General features: G+C 41.3%; 1 protein-coding gene and 1 pseudogene across 3 annotated transcripts in view; both read left to right on the top strand.

The window, feature by feature from the left end:
• Window positions 1-6,828: 6,828 nt before the first annotated feature.
• Window positions 6,829-18,095, top strand: part of PI4K2B (phosphatidylinositol 4-kinase type 2 beta) — a 35,082-nt gene continuing 23,815 nt past the window's right edge. For all 3 annotated transcript variants that reach the window (XR_004055173.1, XM_030924168.1, XM_010362982.2), the window contains exons 1-3: window positions 6,829-7,295; window positions 14,722-14,876; window positions 17,436-17,636. Coding sequence is in view for 2 of the 3 variants with exons in the window: in XM_030924168.1 (XP_030780028.1) it covers window positions 7,028-7,295; window positions 14,722-14,876; window positions 17,436-17,636 (624 nt within the window). In the remaining variant the exon portion in view is untranslated. The remainder of the gene's footprint in view (window positions 7,296-14,721; window positions 14,877-17,435; window positions 17,637-18,095) is intronic.
• Window positions 12,949-13,043, top strand: LOC115896297 (annotated as a pseudogene).

Raw genomic sequence — 18,095 nt, 5'->3', positions numbered from 1 at the left:
ATTTTTAAATTTTGGGTTTTTTTGTAGAGATGGGGTCTCACTATGTTGCCCAGGCTGGTCTTTAAAACTCCTGGCCTCCAGCAATCCTCTGGCCTTGGCCTCCCAAAGGGCTGGGATTATAGTCATGTGTCACCACGCCCAGCCCTGATTAATTTTTAAGTTAGATGTTTTACATACATTGAATGAGCCAAATCAGCAGTTCCAGGGCTTGACAAAAATAAACTTAAATCTCAAGATAAAACCATTTTAACAAAAAATATTTTATTGGCAAAAGATCTGTAGAAATGTTAATATTTCTATGTTCTCAACTCCAAGTTAAAAGGTGGCTTGAAATGAAAGAGTTGCAGTATAATTATTAACAACTTGGTAAGTCTTTTAAAATGCTTTTTGGTGTACTCCCCAGAAATGGAGAAAGTAGATAATTCAAATGTTGGAAGATCTAAATAAGGAGTCTGATAATAAATCATAAGGTGTTTGATGCTACAGTATTATATGATTGATGTTTTTAGCATATCTCTTGGAAAAAGTTCTAAGACTTGAGTGTCATTGCTATTACAAAATGTGTCCCATATCCATCTATTAATCTGAATAGGTTTTCTTGGTGTTTACATTTGTAAAAACTAAAACTACAAATAGAACTGATGATGAATCTTGTCTCATCTACCTATAAGTAATATGGCTCTACTAACAGATGAACTACTGAGAAAATACAGCATTATTCATTTCACTAAAAATGCATTTCCAATCAAACACACCATAGAAAACTATATTGAACTAATCTTATGTACAAAAATGATAAACGATATGGACAAAATACAAAAACACAAAGTACAAAAAACAATTATTTGAAGACATTGAAAAGCAATCAAAAGCAAGCAGATAGGAATGGAAGTCATGGCTACTCTTCAAAAAATGGAAATATAATGAGTGAGATTTATGTTTATACACCTTTTCACCTAAGGGCACTTCTGAATATTCACTGTGCAAGGCAGCTGGAACTCAATTAGAAAGCTACAGTCTTTTTTTTTTTTTTTTTTTTTTTTTGAGATGGAGTCTCGCTCTGTCGCCCAGGCTGGAGTGCAGTGGCCAGATCTCAGCTCACTGCAAGCTCCGCCTTCTGGGTTTACACCATTCTCCTGCCTCAGCCTCCCGAGTAGCTGGGACTACAGGCGCCCACCACCTCGCCCAGCTGGTTTTTTGTGTTTTTTTTAGTAGATACGGGGTTTCACCGTGTTAGCTAGGATGGTCTCGATCTCCTGACCTCGTGATCGACCCATCTCGGCCTCCCAAAGTGCTGGGATTACAGGTTCGAGCCACCGCGCCCGGCCTGCTGCAGTCTTAATGGCTTCAGAAGTTAGGGAATGGAATTAGGGAATGGACCCTAGAGCAGCTAAAATGGAGGACAGATGTCTTGAAAACAAAGAAGTCAGAAAGGAAGAGAACTCCAAAATATGCAGAGATACTCTGCCCAAATCCTTGGTTGACTCCTGCATGGTAGAGGCTTCAAGCAGCTCAGCAAAAAGTAACAGTTGGATTGCTGAAAGAAATGACCAGAAATTTCAGGTGGAGTTTGACTCCAGCCAAGTTAATTATCTTCTAGAACAAATCAACGTTCGTGAGAGGACTATAACAGAATTTAGAGGCTCTATAATATATCATCCACAATATTCAGTATACAACAAAAAATTAACAGATATGTAAAGAAACAGGAAAGCTTGACCCATAATCAAGAGAAAAAGCAGTAAATAGAAACTGACTATAAGAGGACCCAGATGTAAGAATTAGCAAAGACATTTAAAAGTTATATATATATATACATCTTTTTCAAGGATTTTAAAAATATATGTTGTAATGAGTTACAGATGGAAAATTTCAGCAGAGAAATAGAAGCTCTAAAAAGGAACTAAATAGAAATTGTAGAACTGAAAAGTACAGGTCTGAAATTAAAAAAAAAACGAGCAAACTGAGTGGGCTTAACAACTTATTGGAAATAGTCAAAAGATTGATGAATTTAAAACAGATAAAGACAAATTATCAAACCTGAAGAACAGAGAGAACAATTATTGAGAAAAATGAAAACATAGGTAGAGTTCCACTGCCCTTTGAGACAATATCAAAGAGTCTAACATCCATGTAATAGAAATCTCAGAAGGAAAAGAGAATAGAGCAGAAAAGAAATATTTGAAGAAATAATGACTGAGATCACAGAATAGGCTGATTGTCTTTGGGTTGCTTTGCAATGAAATGCATGGTAAAATTACTGCACTGTCTTGTTCCATAGCATTTCTTTTTTGGAGATCCAGGATCTAGTATGAAAAAGGGACCCTGAAGTTTTGGGGATCTGTTTTGCCTTCCAGCTGTGCATGCTTATTAGGCTCTAGAAACTGCATGTTTTCCTAGCCCTGTTCCTCTACCCTGAAACCAGTAATCCAATTAAGAAACTTAAAAACTGGCAAATGAAAAATCCTACAACTACTGAATCTTCTGTCTGTCTGTGTAGTTACATGTGTGTTATGTGTGTAATGTTTATATATGAAAGAGCTCTAATTAATGTTTTGAAAATATCAAATGCTTAAATCAAGTATTTTGTCGGAAAAATAAAAACTGTAATGCCTTTTAGTTGATGTTGTTCCTGGTGGAAGGTATCCAACTTACTAGCAGAGAATCTGCACTAGTCAGCGCCAACCTCGATTCTTGCCTCCTCAGAAGAAATAATCCCACTGAGGGGCATAAGGCAGAAAAAAAGACCAAGGCAAGTTTCAGAGCAGAGTGGAAGCTTATTTAAAAAGGCTTTAGAACAGGAAAGAAATGAAAGTATGCTTGGAAGAGACTCAAGCAGGCACATGGGCATGTGAAGGTCAAGTGCAGTGTTGAACCTTGATCCTAGGACTTTATAGGCTGGCTCTTTTCCCATGATTCTTTCCTTAGGGTGGGCTGCCCGCATGCACAGTGCCCTCCCTAGCCTTGGGAGGTGAGCACGTGCAGTGTGTCTAGGAAGTTGTACACATGCTCACCCAAGGCTTTCTTCCCTTTTCCCATGGAGTGCTATGGGAAGGTCATATTCTGTCATTTTGTCTCTTAATGCATATGCCTGGGAAGTTGCATTTCCCTGGCATCTGCATTCAATTAACACTTTAGTGCAATAGGTGTGGCCCATCAGGAAATGGCATCTCCCTGACCCTAGCTGCCAATGTATGACTTTTAGAAAGGCAATGTGATAATTGCTGAACCATCACCCAACATTCTTGGTGGGTGGGAGAAGAGCCCTTTCCTGCCCTGCTCATGCCGTCTAATGGCCTATAACAGCGTGACTTTAGTAAGCTTTGGGAAATCAAGAGTTTTAAAGATTATTGGTAAAATAAAGACATTTGGTCTAAATTAGGCAGGTCAGATATTAGGTTTGCTAAATGCTTTAAGGTAATAAACTGCTTCTAGAAAAAAAAAGAATGACATTTCTCCAAATTTTGTGGAAAACATAAATCTACAGATTCAAGAAGTAAAGCAAAACCTGAGCAAGATATTTGTAAAGAAAATCATACCAAAAACATCATGGTCAAACTACTGCAAATGAAAGAACCAAAGAACCAGAGAAAATTTTAAATGCAGCTAGAGAAAATGACATAGTACAAGTTGGGTGTGTAAGTGAAGGGTTATGATTCAAAAACAATGAAGGCAAGAGGACAATAGAATGACATATTTACAGTTGAACTTAAGATGGGTAAGGATAGCAATAGCAACCCAGAAGTCTGCACCCAGAGGATGTAGCATTTGAAAATGATGGTAAAATAAAGACAATTTCTGATAAATTAAAACTTAAATTTATCACCAGTGTGTTAGTCCATTTTCATGCTGCAGATGAGGACATACCTGAGACTGGGCAATTTACAAAAGAAAGAGGTTTATTGGACTTACAGTTCCACATGGCCGGGGAGGCCTCACAATTATGGTGGAAGGCAAAGAGGAGCAAGTCACATCTAATGTGGATGGGAGTGGGCAAGGAGAGCTTGTGCAGGGAAACTCCTGTTTTTCAAACCATCAGATCTCAGGAGACTCACCATCATGAAAACAGCACTGGAAAGATTTGCCCCCATGACTCAATCACCTCCCACCTCCCACAACACGTGGGAATTGAAGATGAGATTTGGGTGGAGACATAGCTAAGCCATATTAACTAGCAAATCTGCATTACAAGAATTTGTTTTTAATTCTTCAGAGGAAAGGGAAATGATACTAGATAGAAACTCTGAACTACAAAAGGGAAGGAAGAACACTGGAAGTTGTAACTATGTGGGTAATTTCTCTAAAAAAGCAATTAAGGCAAAAATTATTCACTGTATTTAAATATATAGGTCTAGTATGCATGACAGCAATAACATAAAGGATGGGGCATAAATGGGATGACACTTTTGCTAAGTTCTTACAGCTTATGTCAAATAGTACAATATCGGCTCTTAGTACATTGAGATATTTTAAGGATGCATATTGAAAACTCTAGTGTAAGCACTGAAAATTAATGTAAAGAAGTATAATAGAGGCTGGGTGTGGTGGCTTATGCTTATAATCCTAGAACTTTGGGAGGCCAAGGCCGGTGGATCACAAGGTCAGGAGATCAAGAACATCTTGGCCAACATGGTGAAACCCTGTCTCTACTAAAAATACAAAAATTAGCCAGGCATGGTGGCACATGCCTGTAGTCCCAGTTACTCAGAAGGCTGAGGCAAGGAGAATAGCTTGAACCCAGGAGGTGGAGGTTGCAGTGAGTCAAGATCTCGCCACTGCACTCCAACCTGGGCTACAAGAGTGAAACTCCATCTCAAAAAACGAAAAAAAAAAAAAAAAAAAAAAAAAAAAGAAGTATAACAGAAAGCCAATGATGGAATGAAAATGAAATAATCAGAATTATTGAATTAATCCAAATGAAAGCAGGAAAGGAGGAACAGAGGAACCGAAAAGGTTAAAGCAAATAAGACACAAATTGCAAAATAATAGATCTAAATTCAACTACATCATTATTACATTAAATGTAAATGGACCCAAAACTCAAATTAAAAGGCAGGTACAGGCCGGGTGCAGTACCTCACACCTGTAATCCCAGCACTTTGGGAGGCTAAGGTGGGTGGATCACCTGAGGTCAGGAGTTCGAGACCAGCCTGGCCAATGTGGTGAAACCCCATCTCTACTAAAAAATACAAAAATTAGCCAGATATGGTGGCAGGCACCTGTAATTCCAGCTATTCTTTCTTTAAAGTGGAGAAGGCATCAAGGAAGAGGGTTGTAGGTGGTGAGGCAAATGGTTACATTTTACTTTAAGTAGTGCCCAGTAACTCTATGCTATGCTTAAGGTGAACATTCAAAGAAAATGGAGTAAAGGAAGTTAATTATGCAGATATCTCAGGTGAAGGAATGATTGATCTTATCCTTGTTCTGCATCTGGGAAGATAAACTTGTAATTGAAATCATCCATGTGAAATTTAACAGACTTTAATTGTACCCGTTTGGTTTAGGTTGCAGACTTAAAGTTATACAATTGACATGTCCTTGTTTTATGGAAGGATATACATCTTGAAAGGTTTAATGGCCGGTAAAGAATTCACTATTATTAATTTGTTGAGGACAGTCATCCTGAGACTGAGATACATAAGGCTTGTTTTGCATTTTGAGGAGGGTCTGGCTAACGTATAAAGTTTTAATACAATGATGGGAAATAACAGCTATCCATTTGGGAAAAGGATTGTAGTGTTGGGTGACTTCAGTCTCCAGGCTTAAATCTCCCTCTGACATAACAAGTTGGGGGTGGGGGATGGTTCTGAGATTTTTATATTCCTTTACAGGGTCAAAGAGGAAATCATAAAGGAAGTTAAAAACTATTTTCTGCTGAAGGAAAATGAAAGCACAGTAGCAGGCCAGGCAAGGTGGCTTATGCTTGTAATCCCAGAATTTTGGGATGCTGAAGCAGGACAACTACTTGAGACCAGGAGCTCAAGACCAATCTGGGCAACAGTTGAGACCCCATCTCTAGAAAAAATTTAAATTTAAAAATTAACAGGGTATGATCATGCACACCTGCAGTTCCAGCTACTGTGTCTTCTACAGTTTAAAGGTGGGAGGATCTCTTGAGTTCAGGAGGTTGAGGCTGCAGTGAGCTATGATTGTGTCACTGCACTCCAGCCTGGATAACACAGCGAGACCGTCTCAACAACAACAACAACAACAAAAAACGGAGAATGCAGCTAAAGCAGTGCTTAGAGGGCAATTTATAGCCTTAAATCCTTGCATTGGAAAAGCAGATAGATTTAGAATCAATCATTTTCTACTCTAAGCAACTAGAAAAAGAAGAGGAAATCAAACTTCAAGTGAGGAATAAAGAGCAAAATAAGGCAATGGACTAGAAAACAGAAAATCAATGGAACCAAAACATGATATTTTGAAAAGATTTAAAAATTAATAAATTTCCACCTAGATTAGTAAGAAAAAAAAGAACATACAAACCCTCCTGGACGTCCAGTGGAGGAAAGAAATGTAGTACAATTAAATCTATTGTTATAGATTATGGTAAACTCTAAGAGAGAATTCTGTCGCGGAGGGGCCGATTTTGGTTGCATGAGGGAACCTCTTTAGAAACTACTCAGCTTCCCGCCCTCCACCGGGAGTAAAGCGAGCTGTGCTCTGCTTCTCTCCGCACTCACGGAGGCAGGTGGCGGCCCCGCCCCACCTGCCCCCCTCAAAAGCCCCGCCCTCTGTTCACTCCCCCGCGGCGGCGGCGCCGCCGCCGCCGCCGCCGCCGCCGCGCCACGGCCCTTCTGCGCAGGCGCGGGGGAGGTGCCCGGCGGAGGCGCGAAGTGGGGCGCGGCCCGCGACGGGGCGGGGCGGGGCGGGGCAACCGCTGGGCTGGCGCCAAGCGGGCTCGTGAGCTGGTGAGGTGGCGTCCGTTCTACCCGGTTGCTCCCGTTCCCCGCCATGCAGACCCCAGTCTCGGGTACCTGGCTGCTCTGATCTGGTCTCAGCGCGGAGGGAGAAGAGGGAGTCCATGGAGGATCCCTCCGAGCCCGACCGGCTGGCGTCCGCGGACAGCGGGAGCCCGGAGGAGGAGGAGGATGGGGAGCGGGAGCCACTGCTACCGCGGATCGCCTGGGCCCACCCGCGGAGAGGCGCCCCAGGCAGCGCCGTGAGGCTGCTGGACGCCGCCGGGGAGGAGGGCGCGGCCGGCGACGAGGAGCTGCCGCTCCCGCCCGGGAACGTGGGGGTCTCCCGGAGTTCGCCCGCCGACCTGGACCGGAGCCGCCCCAAGGTTTCAGGTGCGACCCGGCCCTGCCCCACTCCCCGTGCCCCTCCAGGCGGCTGCCCTTGTCGCCCGCCTCTGTCTTGTCTCCCGCGCGCGCTAGCCGAGGTGGACGGGCTTTCCCTGCTCGCTGGGCAGCGGCTCCCGAGTTCGGACCGGGACCAGCCGCAGCCGCAACGCGTGCACCTCGCTTGCTCGCTCTTTCTCCGGGAACTTGCTCTCCTAAGGCCAGTGGCTGTCATTAAACCGATTCTTTAGACCTCCCCGCAAAGTGAGTCTGAACTTCTAGAATCCGACACTGGGGAGAGGTTAACACTGTAAAATGACGTCAGTCCTTGCTCAAGTTTGGACTTGCCTTTTGAATTAAGAACCTTGAACTCTCAGGAAAGTTCCCGGAGTGGTGAATTTGCGAAGTGGATGACAGGAGAGATGGACGACCAGAATATCCAGTTGCCACTGGGGCACGTTTCGAAACCTTTTTCCATTAAATGTTGTTACTGTGACGTTAGCCACAAAGGGCAAAAAGCAGTTGAAAGTCTGTTCCTGCCCTCTTACAGTTTAGTTTCTCTTTCTTGATTTACTTCTAATACGTAAGAAAACGAAACGAAAAGCCTCTTTTCGCTATTAAGTGAACTGATACCCTCAGGTGAAACAGGGCAATTGAAACGATGTTGAACGTTAGTTAAATTTAGGTATGCTGTGCAGGCCTGGATATTTGTTAATAAAGTGAGTTTTTCTGGCGTGTTGAGTGGAGTTAGACTAATGTGATGGGAATAGCAGACTTGTAAGACTCTCAGCTAGAGGTGAGACAGACTTGTTTGTAAAAAGGCGATGGTAACACCTTCCTGCTGGTTGTGAGGATGGATTAAATGAGATGTTGTGCACCCCGTTGGTTTATTGCTTCACACATGACAGCTTAAAAGCCACAGAAAATGGAAGTTTCTTTAACAGTGCTTAGTTTTTTTGGAGTTGTTAGATTTTAAATGTACTGTTAGTGGTACACTAATGTGTCCTCTACAGTTTAAAGAATTTTGGATAGAATCGGTCATTCAAGTTCTAGCTGGAAGTTACATTCAGGCATATTCTAGAGTAAATAAATCAGAGAAGCCCAAGGGGAGCCGTTTGTCTGATTGTTTAAGCTTTAACCAAAGTCTGCTCCCGTTATAATGTTTGCTGATGGATGCATTGACGTTTAACCAAATAACGTGAAGCTCGAACCAGATCACAAACGGGCCTGCATTCGCCTAGCTACATTGGCAATTTGGGCATATATTACTTAGAATTTAATCTGTAAAATAGCTAGCTTGCCTTTTTCCGCCCCTTACCTTGTGTAAGATACCTTGTGTACCTGGATTTTTAAAAGAGCCTAAAGCCTTCAAAATGCACTTATTCTGTGAAAGTGAGGTATTTTATAAACAAACAGTATTAAGGCTAGAAAAAAATCAAAGCGAGAGGCCAACGAGATGGCAGTCCTGTAATCCCATCCCAGCATTTTTGGAGATCTAGGCAGGAGAATAGCTTGAGGCTGGAAGTTCAAGACCCACCTGGGCAGCATAGCGAGATCCCCATCTCTATTACAAATAAATCAACAACAACAATAAAAAAGTCAAAGTGAGGATAGAGTATGGTGTTAGAATGCAAATGGATTCTACCTCAGAATTCCTACCTTTTTTAAAGGTAGTATCTTACCTATATCACAGCTTACAATTTGCTAAGATCTTTTTTAAAAAGTATTTTATTCTCCACTGCACTCCGGCCTGGCTCTGTCTCAAAAAATAAATAAATAAAAATTTTTTATTCTCTGCCAGGTGCCATGGCTCACGCCTGTAATCCCTGCACTTTGGAAGGCCTAGGTGGGTGGATCATTTGAGGTCAGGAGTTTGAGACCAGCCTGGCCAACATGGTGAAACCCCACCTCTACTAAAAATACAAAAATTAGCCGGGCATGGTGACGGGCACCTGTAATTCCAGCTGCTCAGGAGGCTGAGGCAGGAGAATCGCTTCTGAATCTGAGAGGTGGAGGTTGCAGTGAGCAGAGGTGGCTCCACTGCACTCCAGCCTAGGCGACAGAGTGAGACTTTGTCTCAAAAAAAAAAAAAAATTATTCTCACAACAGCACAGCAAGTTAATTGTTATTCACCCTTATTCTCGTTATGAGGATTCAGAATTAATAAACTGGTAATGACTGGTAGCTCATAGGACTTCAGAGGTAAATGGTTTGCCCGAAGTCAGATACCCAGGAAGTGATAAATCACCCAGGAAGTGATAAAACAGAAAAAAGCCTAGTTTTTTTTTCATATTCTGCCCTTTTTCCATTTTGCCGTGGGTCCATAAGTGTTATAAAATAATTGTGTCTCTGGTTATTTTGGAGGTTTTTACCTTTAGTGGGACTTTAAAATAGTTTCTGTGAAAACTTTAAAAGAATTTTAAAGACTGAAATGTTCATGATTGAGTAATTTAACTCGATTTTTAAGTTTAGTTATTTTTTAAGTGACTCCATTAACTTCATTTGTCCTTTACCATCTGATTTCCATGAAACTACCTCACTAGTTCCAAGAAATTCTTGCCTTTAGATTAATATGAACATCATTTATGATGCTTAACTCTTGTTTATATAAGCAAGAGGTTTATGTACTTTAACCAGTGGAAGAATGTCATATGTCTGTTATCTTTAACAAGGCATTTAACAAAATCTACAAACAGCATAAACCATAGTGTTGTTGGATCAGTGTCAAAGTGGAAGGATTAGTGCATTCCTTGTTCTAGTTATTTTAATCAGTGAATTGGGTAGTAATGATAGCTAATGCCTACATAGCAGTTAATATGTGCTAGGCATACTTCTATATGCTTCATATATGTTAATTCATAACCAACCCTGTGATGTGAGTACTGTTTTTTTGGGGGGGGGCAGTGGGTGGCAGTGGGGGGACAGAGCTTCACTCTTGTTGCCCAGGCTGGAGTGTAATGGCATGATCTTGGCTCACTGCAACCTCCACTTCCCGGGTTCAAGTGATTCTCCTGCCTCACCCTCCCAAGTAGCTGGGATTATAGGCACGCGCCATCATGCCTGGCTAATTTTGTATTTTTAGTAAAAACGGGGTTTCACCATGTTGGTCAGGCTGGTCTCGCACTCCTGACCTCAGGTGATCCACCTGCCTCGGCCTCACAGAGCACTGAGATTATAGGTGTGAGCCACCATGCCTGGCCTTGTTCTCATTTTAAGAAAGTACAGAGAGAGGCTGGACATGGTAGCTTATGCCTGTAATCCCAACACTTTGGGAGGCCTCTCTGATGCACACCTGTAGTCCAAGCTACTCAGGAGACTGAGGCAGGAGGATTGCTTGAGCCCATGAGTTTCAGGTTACACTGAGTACAGTGAGCTATAATTCCACCACTATACTCCAGCCTGGGTTACAGAACAAGATCCTGTCTCAAAAAAAAAAAAAAAAAAAAAAGCACAAAGAAGTGAAGTGACTTCTCCAAGGTCCCAATTAATACAAATCAGACGCACTTAGCTTCTGTTAGAGAGCCTAACAGTTAGAAAACAGTGTTAGAATTCACAAGGAGCTGTCAAAGTAAAAGAAAATGAATTTGTAAGTCATTTAATGATTCATGGTGGCTTATAAATATGTGAATAGAATAAGAAAATCATTTAAAAGGAAGAAAGATGAGAAGATGGAGCCTGGAATAAGAGTACATAAGATGCACCTCAGATGCTTAATGCAGGCAACCCATAAATTTGATTTTTAAGATTACTGATCAGCTAACTTGAGAGAAACACAATCACGAGGTCTATAAAGTTAAAATAAACTGGTTATTTGAACCAAAACAGAATGGACAAAGGATAGCCTGTCACAGTCTCTTGGTGAATGCTGTATGCTAAAGAATATCTGTGATAAAAGTGATTAATTTCATAGAGGTAGTTCTTAAAACTTCCCTGAAGCCCATTTCAGCAGAAATAGTTTTTAACTATTGGTGCTATTTATATTGCCTCATCTAGGTTCAATATACTGATAATCTTGTTTAATTTAGAGGAAGATTTTAGCAGAGTAGATGTTCCATGTGTTTTGACCATTTTCCATAAGTGAGCTTTTGAAAGACAGTGAGTGGCAGTGTGTTGGAGAGTATTTCTCAACCAGTGCATAAAGTACATTGTTTTCCATCCATTGCAGATGTGCATCATTCATCAAATATTCTGAGTGCCTACTGGGTGCAGTGGAAATCAAGGCTTTGGGGAAACAATAGTGACCTGTATTAGATAGATGCCTGTTAACCTGCCCTATCATCTCACAGCTTTATAGCCTAATGGAGGAAACAGTCAAAACGAACAGCCCTAACAGACTGTGTATATGTGCTTGGATGGGGAAAGCTGTGCATTGAGGCATGGAGCCATGCCGTAGATGTAGGGGCCAGGGAAGACTTAGAGAAAGTGGCATCCAATTCCAGACCTGAAGGGTGAACAGCGCCAAAAGCCCTGAGGCTGGGTTCAATGCACTAAATTTGTGAACACCTCAAGTTTCCTTTTTTTTTTTTTGAGACAAGAGTCTTATTCTGACACTCAGGCTGAGTGCAGTGGCATGATCATGGCTCACTGCTGCCTTGAACTCTGGGCACAAGTGATCCTCCCACCTTAGCCTCCTAAGTAGCTGGGACTACAGGTAAATTACACTGTACCCAGCTAATTTTTCATTTTTTACAGAGATAGGGTCTCACTATGTTGCCCAGGCTGGTCTTGAACTCCTGGACACAAGTGACCCTTCTGCCTCAGTCTCCCAACATGCTGGGATTACAGGCGTGAGCCACTGCACCTGGCCAGTGAACATCTATTTTGTTCTAGAAAATATTCTGGTTAGTGGTAAGATATGGTAAAGATGGGCAGGTTTAGGTTTATAGTTCTAATCCTCAAGAGAGAGTTCATTTTGATTTATTTGTTTGAGATGGAAACTCGATAAGTTACTTACATACTTAATACATACTTACTTCATACATACTTCAACTGTGCTAAATAAAAAAGGTTATACAATGAGTTCTCTTATTTTTAGTTCTCTACTTTTAGTCTCTGCATTTTAAAGGACCAGTAATAACCCTTAGGTGTGGTCAGGGCAAGGTCATTCAGCAAGTGTTTATTAAGTGCTTATTATGTTCCAGGAACATAATAAGTTCTGTAAGTTCTGGGGATACAGTGGTGAAATAAATCCTTGTTTTGAAGTTTCTCTTGTCTTGGAGTTCACTGGTTTCTTGGAGCACCCAAAATAAATACATAGTAGATTAGATGGTAAGTGCTAAATAGAAAAATAAAGTGGAGGTTAGAGATTAGATAAGGTCTTGGGGGTCATAATGACTTGGAGTTATTGTGAGATGGGAAATAAATGGGCTGGTTGGTCCAAAAGAGTGACATGATGTATGTTTTAAGAGCCATAAAAAAGAACAAGATCATGTCCTTTGCAAGGACATGAATGGAGCAGGAGGCTATTATCCTCAGCGAACTAACACAGGAACAGAAAACCAAACATCACATGTTCTCACTAATAAATGGGAGCTAAATGATGAGAACACATGGACACATAGAGGGGAACAACATATACCAGGGCCTTTCGGAAGGTGGAGGGTAGGAGGAGGGAGAGAGTCAGGAACAATAACTAATGGGTACTAAGCTTAATACCCGGGTGATTGCTTCTTGGTCTTTTGGCTAAGATCAAGTGTAGTATCTCTTCTTACCAGTTTAATATCTGGGTGATGAAATAATCTGTACAACAAACCCTCAAGATAGAAGTTTACCTATGTAACCTGCAGTTGTACCCCTGAACTTAAAAGTTACAAAGAAAAAGGATTCCTAGCTCCACTGTTAGGTATAGAGGGGGCATGGGTGAGAGAGGGAGACCAGTTAGGATGCTCTTAGAATAATCGAGGTGAGAGCCAATGGTAACCTGAATCATGTGGAAGGAATGGAGATGGCAAGAGGTGGTTGGATTTGGGGTATTTATTTAAGGTAGAGCCAATACAACTTGCTGATTGGATGTAGAGGGTAAGAGCGTGAGATCATGGATGATTATAAGGTTTTTGGCCTAAGCAACTGGAAGATTTGGAGGTGCCAGCAACTGCAATATGGGAAACATAGGGATGAAGCCTTTGGGAGGTGTGGCAAAGGTGAAGAATGAAGTTTTGGGTAGTAAAGTTTGAGATGTCTATTAAGCATCCAAGTGGAGATGTTGAATACAGTAGTCGAGTTTAGGGCAGAAGTCCAGACTTGAATTAGAAATTTGGGAGTCATCAGTGTTGGTAACAAAGAGAAGAGGACCGTGAATGGAACCTGGGCCATTCCAAAGTTAAGTAGCGGGTAGATAAATGCAGTGCTGGGGGCTGGTCATGGTATTTTGTGATTGCTGCTTATTAATGAAATAGGAAGCTAGATCCTCTCCTGAGAGAGAGGATGGAAGAGGAGGTGTTGGGAATTTGAGGAGAGGAATTGGCTTGTGTGCATTTCTTTAACTCCGCTGCCGTGGTGCAGGCATGGAGTTGGTAGACTGTTGGGTTTTACTGGGACTGGGAGTTTTGCAGGTGACCATGATGAGGGGAGGAAGAAAGAGTGATTCTGTGAAGACCCAGCATAATTTAAGCTGGCCAAGGAGGCGGGAAGCAAGGACTTGAAGGGAGAGAATTCCAGTGACGTGGGGGAGCAGTCCTTTGTAGGTTCTAGTAGGGCAGAAGAATATTTGGACTTGGAGTGCCAGAGGGACTGAACTGGGAAGACAGGAGGTGCTTGACATTGAAAGTGTGGTGAGGTTGCAGTTACTGGTATTGACAAGATCTGAGGTATGATTGGGGAACTAGAGGATGAAGTAGGATGGAGGATAAATCATTGCAGTACAGAAGTTCAAGTAAATGAGAGGTATTAGTATTATTTTAATGAACAGTGAACTTCCTCCCATGTTATTATTATTTATTTTTATTTATTTATTTATTTATTGGACAGTGTCTCACTCTTGTTGCCCAGGCTGGAGTGCAGTGGTGCAGTCTCTGCTCACTGCAACCTCCACCTCCCAGATTCAAGGGATTCTCCTGCCTCAGCCTTCCGAGTAGCTGGAATTACAGGCGCCCACCACCATACCTGGCTAATTTTTTGTATTTTTAGTAGACACGGGGTTTGGCCACGTTGGCCAGTCTGGTCTTGGACTCCTGACCTCAAGTGATCCACTCGCCTCAGCCTCTCAAAGTGCTGGGATTACAGGCGTGAGCCACTGCACCTGCCCCCGCCCCCATGTTATTTGGAAATTGAAGAGAAGTGGGGGTTGTTAGGCAGCGGAGAGGAAGGAGGATCGGAGCAGTCTATACAAATCTTGATTACATTTTTCTGTACCTTATGTCCTGATACCAGCAAGCTAATCCATATTGCAGGTCCATATCATGAGCATTCTCATAGCTGGTATTTCTTCTTAATGCAGTAACTACTGGTACTTCGGAGATGAATGCATTCTTGGATGACCCAGAATTTGCAGATATTATACTGAGAGCAGAGCAAGCAATAGAAGTTGGAATTTTTCCGGAAAGGATCTCTCAAGGTTCAAGTGGAAGTTACTTTGTGAAGGATCCTAAGAGGGTGAGAATTTCACAAACCTATTATATGTAATAGAAACTTTGGTAAATACTAGTTTAAATATGAAATCATTGTGAGTTTCTAAAGATATTTTCCTCTTAAGTCTGATTGTAACCTCTTTTCCAAAATAAAGGTCAATTTTTGTTTGTTTTTTGAGACAGGGTCCCCCTCTCTCACCCAGACTGGAGTGTGGTGGTGCAATCATAACCTCACTGTAACCTTGACCTCCTGGGCTCAGGCAATCCTCCCATCTCAGCCTCCTGAGTAAATGGGACCACAGGAGTATGCCACCACACTGGGCTAATTTTTGTAATTATTTGTAGAGACAGGGGTCTCCCTATATTGTCCTGGCTGGTCTTGAACTCCTAGGCTCAAGCAGACCTCAGCTTTGGCTCCCAAAGTGTTGGGATTACAAGTGTGAGCCACTGTGCCCGGCCTCAGTTTTTTGCTTTTACTAAAGCACTCTGGTGTTTAGAAACAGAGCTAATCATTTCAAGTCACAGTTTGCTATTTTGTTATTTTATACTTGGTTTGAAGCATTTATTGAATACCCATATTCCGCTGTAGCCTTATTGCGTATATATATTCACAAGTCCTTATCTTATGGAAGTCTGTAACCTTGTTAGCCAAACACAGTGGAAGTTTAAACCTTCAAAACTTGTTTAATGTCATTTCCAAAGTACTTGATTTTTTTTCAAAGGTAGTGTATGCCTTTTCTGGCATTTTACCAGGGGAAGGAGGCTCAGCAATCTGAAGTTTGAAAGTATTGGAATGTGAAAGTGAAATGAACCACAGGATGATTCTAGAGCAGAAAAGAGAAGTTGATGTGGCACTTTGCTCCACTTAGTCTAGAATTTTTCAAAAATACGTTGTTTTTTCTAAAAGCTTTCTGAATGATGCATAATGAGCAGTTCTTTTCTCTGGGAGAATAACATTTATAATTTCACCCCTAACTTTTTTTTGCAGATTGAAGTTATATTTTTAAAATGATTTTAAAGCATAATCCTTTTTTGAGATTAAAATGTATTTGTAGGTACTGTCAATCTCTCAATCTTTATTCTAAGCTTGATTTCTTAATTTGATCTTGCTGACTTTTTTACTAGTGACTCAGACTGTATTGCATTATATTTATTGTATTATAAAGCAATTATATACTTATAATAAGATTTGTTCTTGTCTAAGGATAATTAAGCTTCTAAATTGAATATGAATATATTGTATCAAACAATAAGAGTATAGAGACTTTTAGACATTCATGAGCAAATAAAGATTCTTTAATAGGAGAGAGTTTATTTTATTTAATTAATCAATTTATTTTTAAGATGGATTCTCGCTCTGTCACCCAGGCTGGAGTGCAGTGGCGCAATCTCGGCTCACTGCAATCTCCACCTCCCTGGTTCAAGTGATTCTCCTGCCTCAGCCTCCTGAGTAGCTGGGATTACAGGCGCACGCCATCATGCCCAGCTAAGTTTTGTATTTTTAGTAGAGATGGGATTTCCCCATGTTGGCCAGCTTGTCTCCTGACCTCAAGTGATCTGCTCACCTCCCAAAGTGCTGGTATTACAGGTGTGAACCACCAGGCCTGGTCAAGAGTTTACTTTAAGTTGGTTCCTGAAAAAATAACTGGAAAATTAGGGTAGGAGAATCTGACAGCATGGATGTGTACTAGATCTTATCATCTTTGTATTTTAGAGGTGGTTTTTGTCATTGGATTAATTTAACAAATACTTGGATGTCTACTGTGCATCAGGTACTGTTCTGAATACTGGAAATGCAGCCCTAACAAACCAAGTCCCTGCTTCTTACAATGTACTTTAATGTGGGGAAAGTAAACAGCAAACATGTAATGTGGATATGTAATCGATATTGAATAATAACATTGTTTGACCTAGAATGGTGGTTTTCAAACATTTAAAAATCAGTGAAACTCTTTTTCTTTTTGTTTTTTTTCTTTTTTGTAACAGAGTCTCGCTCTGTCACCCAAGCTCCACCTCCCGGATTCATGCCATTCTCCTGCCTCAGCTTCCTGAGTAGTTGGGACTGCAGGCGCCCGCCACCACGCCCGGCTAATTTCTTTGTTATTTTTAGTAGAGACGGGGGTTACACAGTGTTAGCCAGGATGGTCTCGATCTCCTGACCTTGTGATCCGCCTGCCTCAGCCTCCCAAAGTGCTGGGATTACAGGCGTGAGCCACTGCACCTGGCCCAGTGAAATTCTTTCTTAACTTGGAAAGCCAGCAATATAAAACAGGTGAAATTAGAGTTAATCTGGTTAAGTGGCATGAGGTCTTAGAGCCTTGCCCTCACCTTCCCAGGGTTTGTCAGAGCACAGTTTGAAAACTATTGGTCTTGATTTTAGATTGTTGAATGAGAATGAATATGAAAATGTGATTTGAACTAAATATCTTAATATTTGAGGTTTATAAATCCTCTTAATAGTTTGAGGATTTGTGCCTATATCTTTGGTGGGAAGCAGTAGAAAATAATTTATTAGAATACATTTTATAGATGATTATCTATATATATATATAAAGTCTAATAAGATTTTTACTTTTTGCTATAGAAAATTATTGGTGTGTTTAAACCCAAATCAGAAGAGCCTTATGGTCAACTCAATCCAAAATGGACCAAATATGTCCATAAGGTCTGCTGCCCTTGCTGCTTTGGGCGAGGCTGCCTGATTCCTAATCAGGGGTACCTTTCCGAAGCGGGTGCCTATTTTGTGGACAACAAGCTTCATCTGGGCATCGTACCTAAAACAAAGGTAAGCCAGACTTTATTTCTAACCATGGACTTTTAATTTACAACCTGCTTATATCTGAATATTTCAGTATTTGTTCCTAATGATGGAACCTAAAGTGGAGCCCCTTTTTTGGTAGTAGTCCAAGAGTCATGAGTGACTGGTAACTAGTAAATTGATTCTGGTGTAGATCCACAAAGTATTGAAGGGAATGTGTCTTGTCCCTGTGAGATCTGACAATGCTAACAAAAAGGGGATAAAGACCTAGCATTCAGAAGGCAGGAAAATATCAGGGGATCCAGAGATCCTGTTGAAGGCAGAGATAGCCAATGCGCTCAAAGACTACTATTGTGCTTTCAGCCTTTTTACAAAGTGTTTTTCTTTTCTTTTCTTTTCTTTTCTTTTCTTTTCTTTTTTAAGAGACAGAGTGTTGCTCTGTTGCACAGACTGGCCTTAAATTTCTGTGCTCACGCAGTCCTCCTG

The sequence above is a fragment of the Rhinopithecus roxellana genome, chromosome 2 (genome assembly GCF_007565055.1).
Source record: "Rhinopithecus roxellana isolate Shanxi Qingling chromosome 2, ASM756505v1, whole genome shotgun sequence".
Classification (NCBI taxonomy): Eukaryota; Metazoa; Chordata; class Mammalia; order Primates; family Cercopithecidae; genus Rhinopithecus; species Rhinopithecus roxellana.
This window is presented reverse-complemented; position numbering and strand designations above follow the sequence as displayed.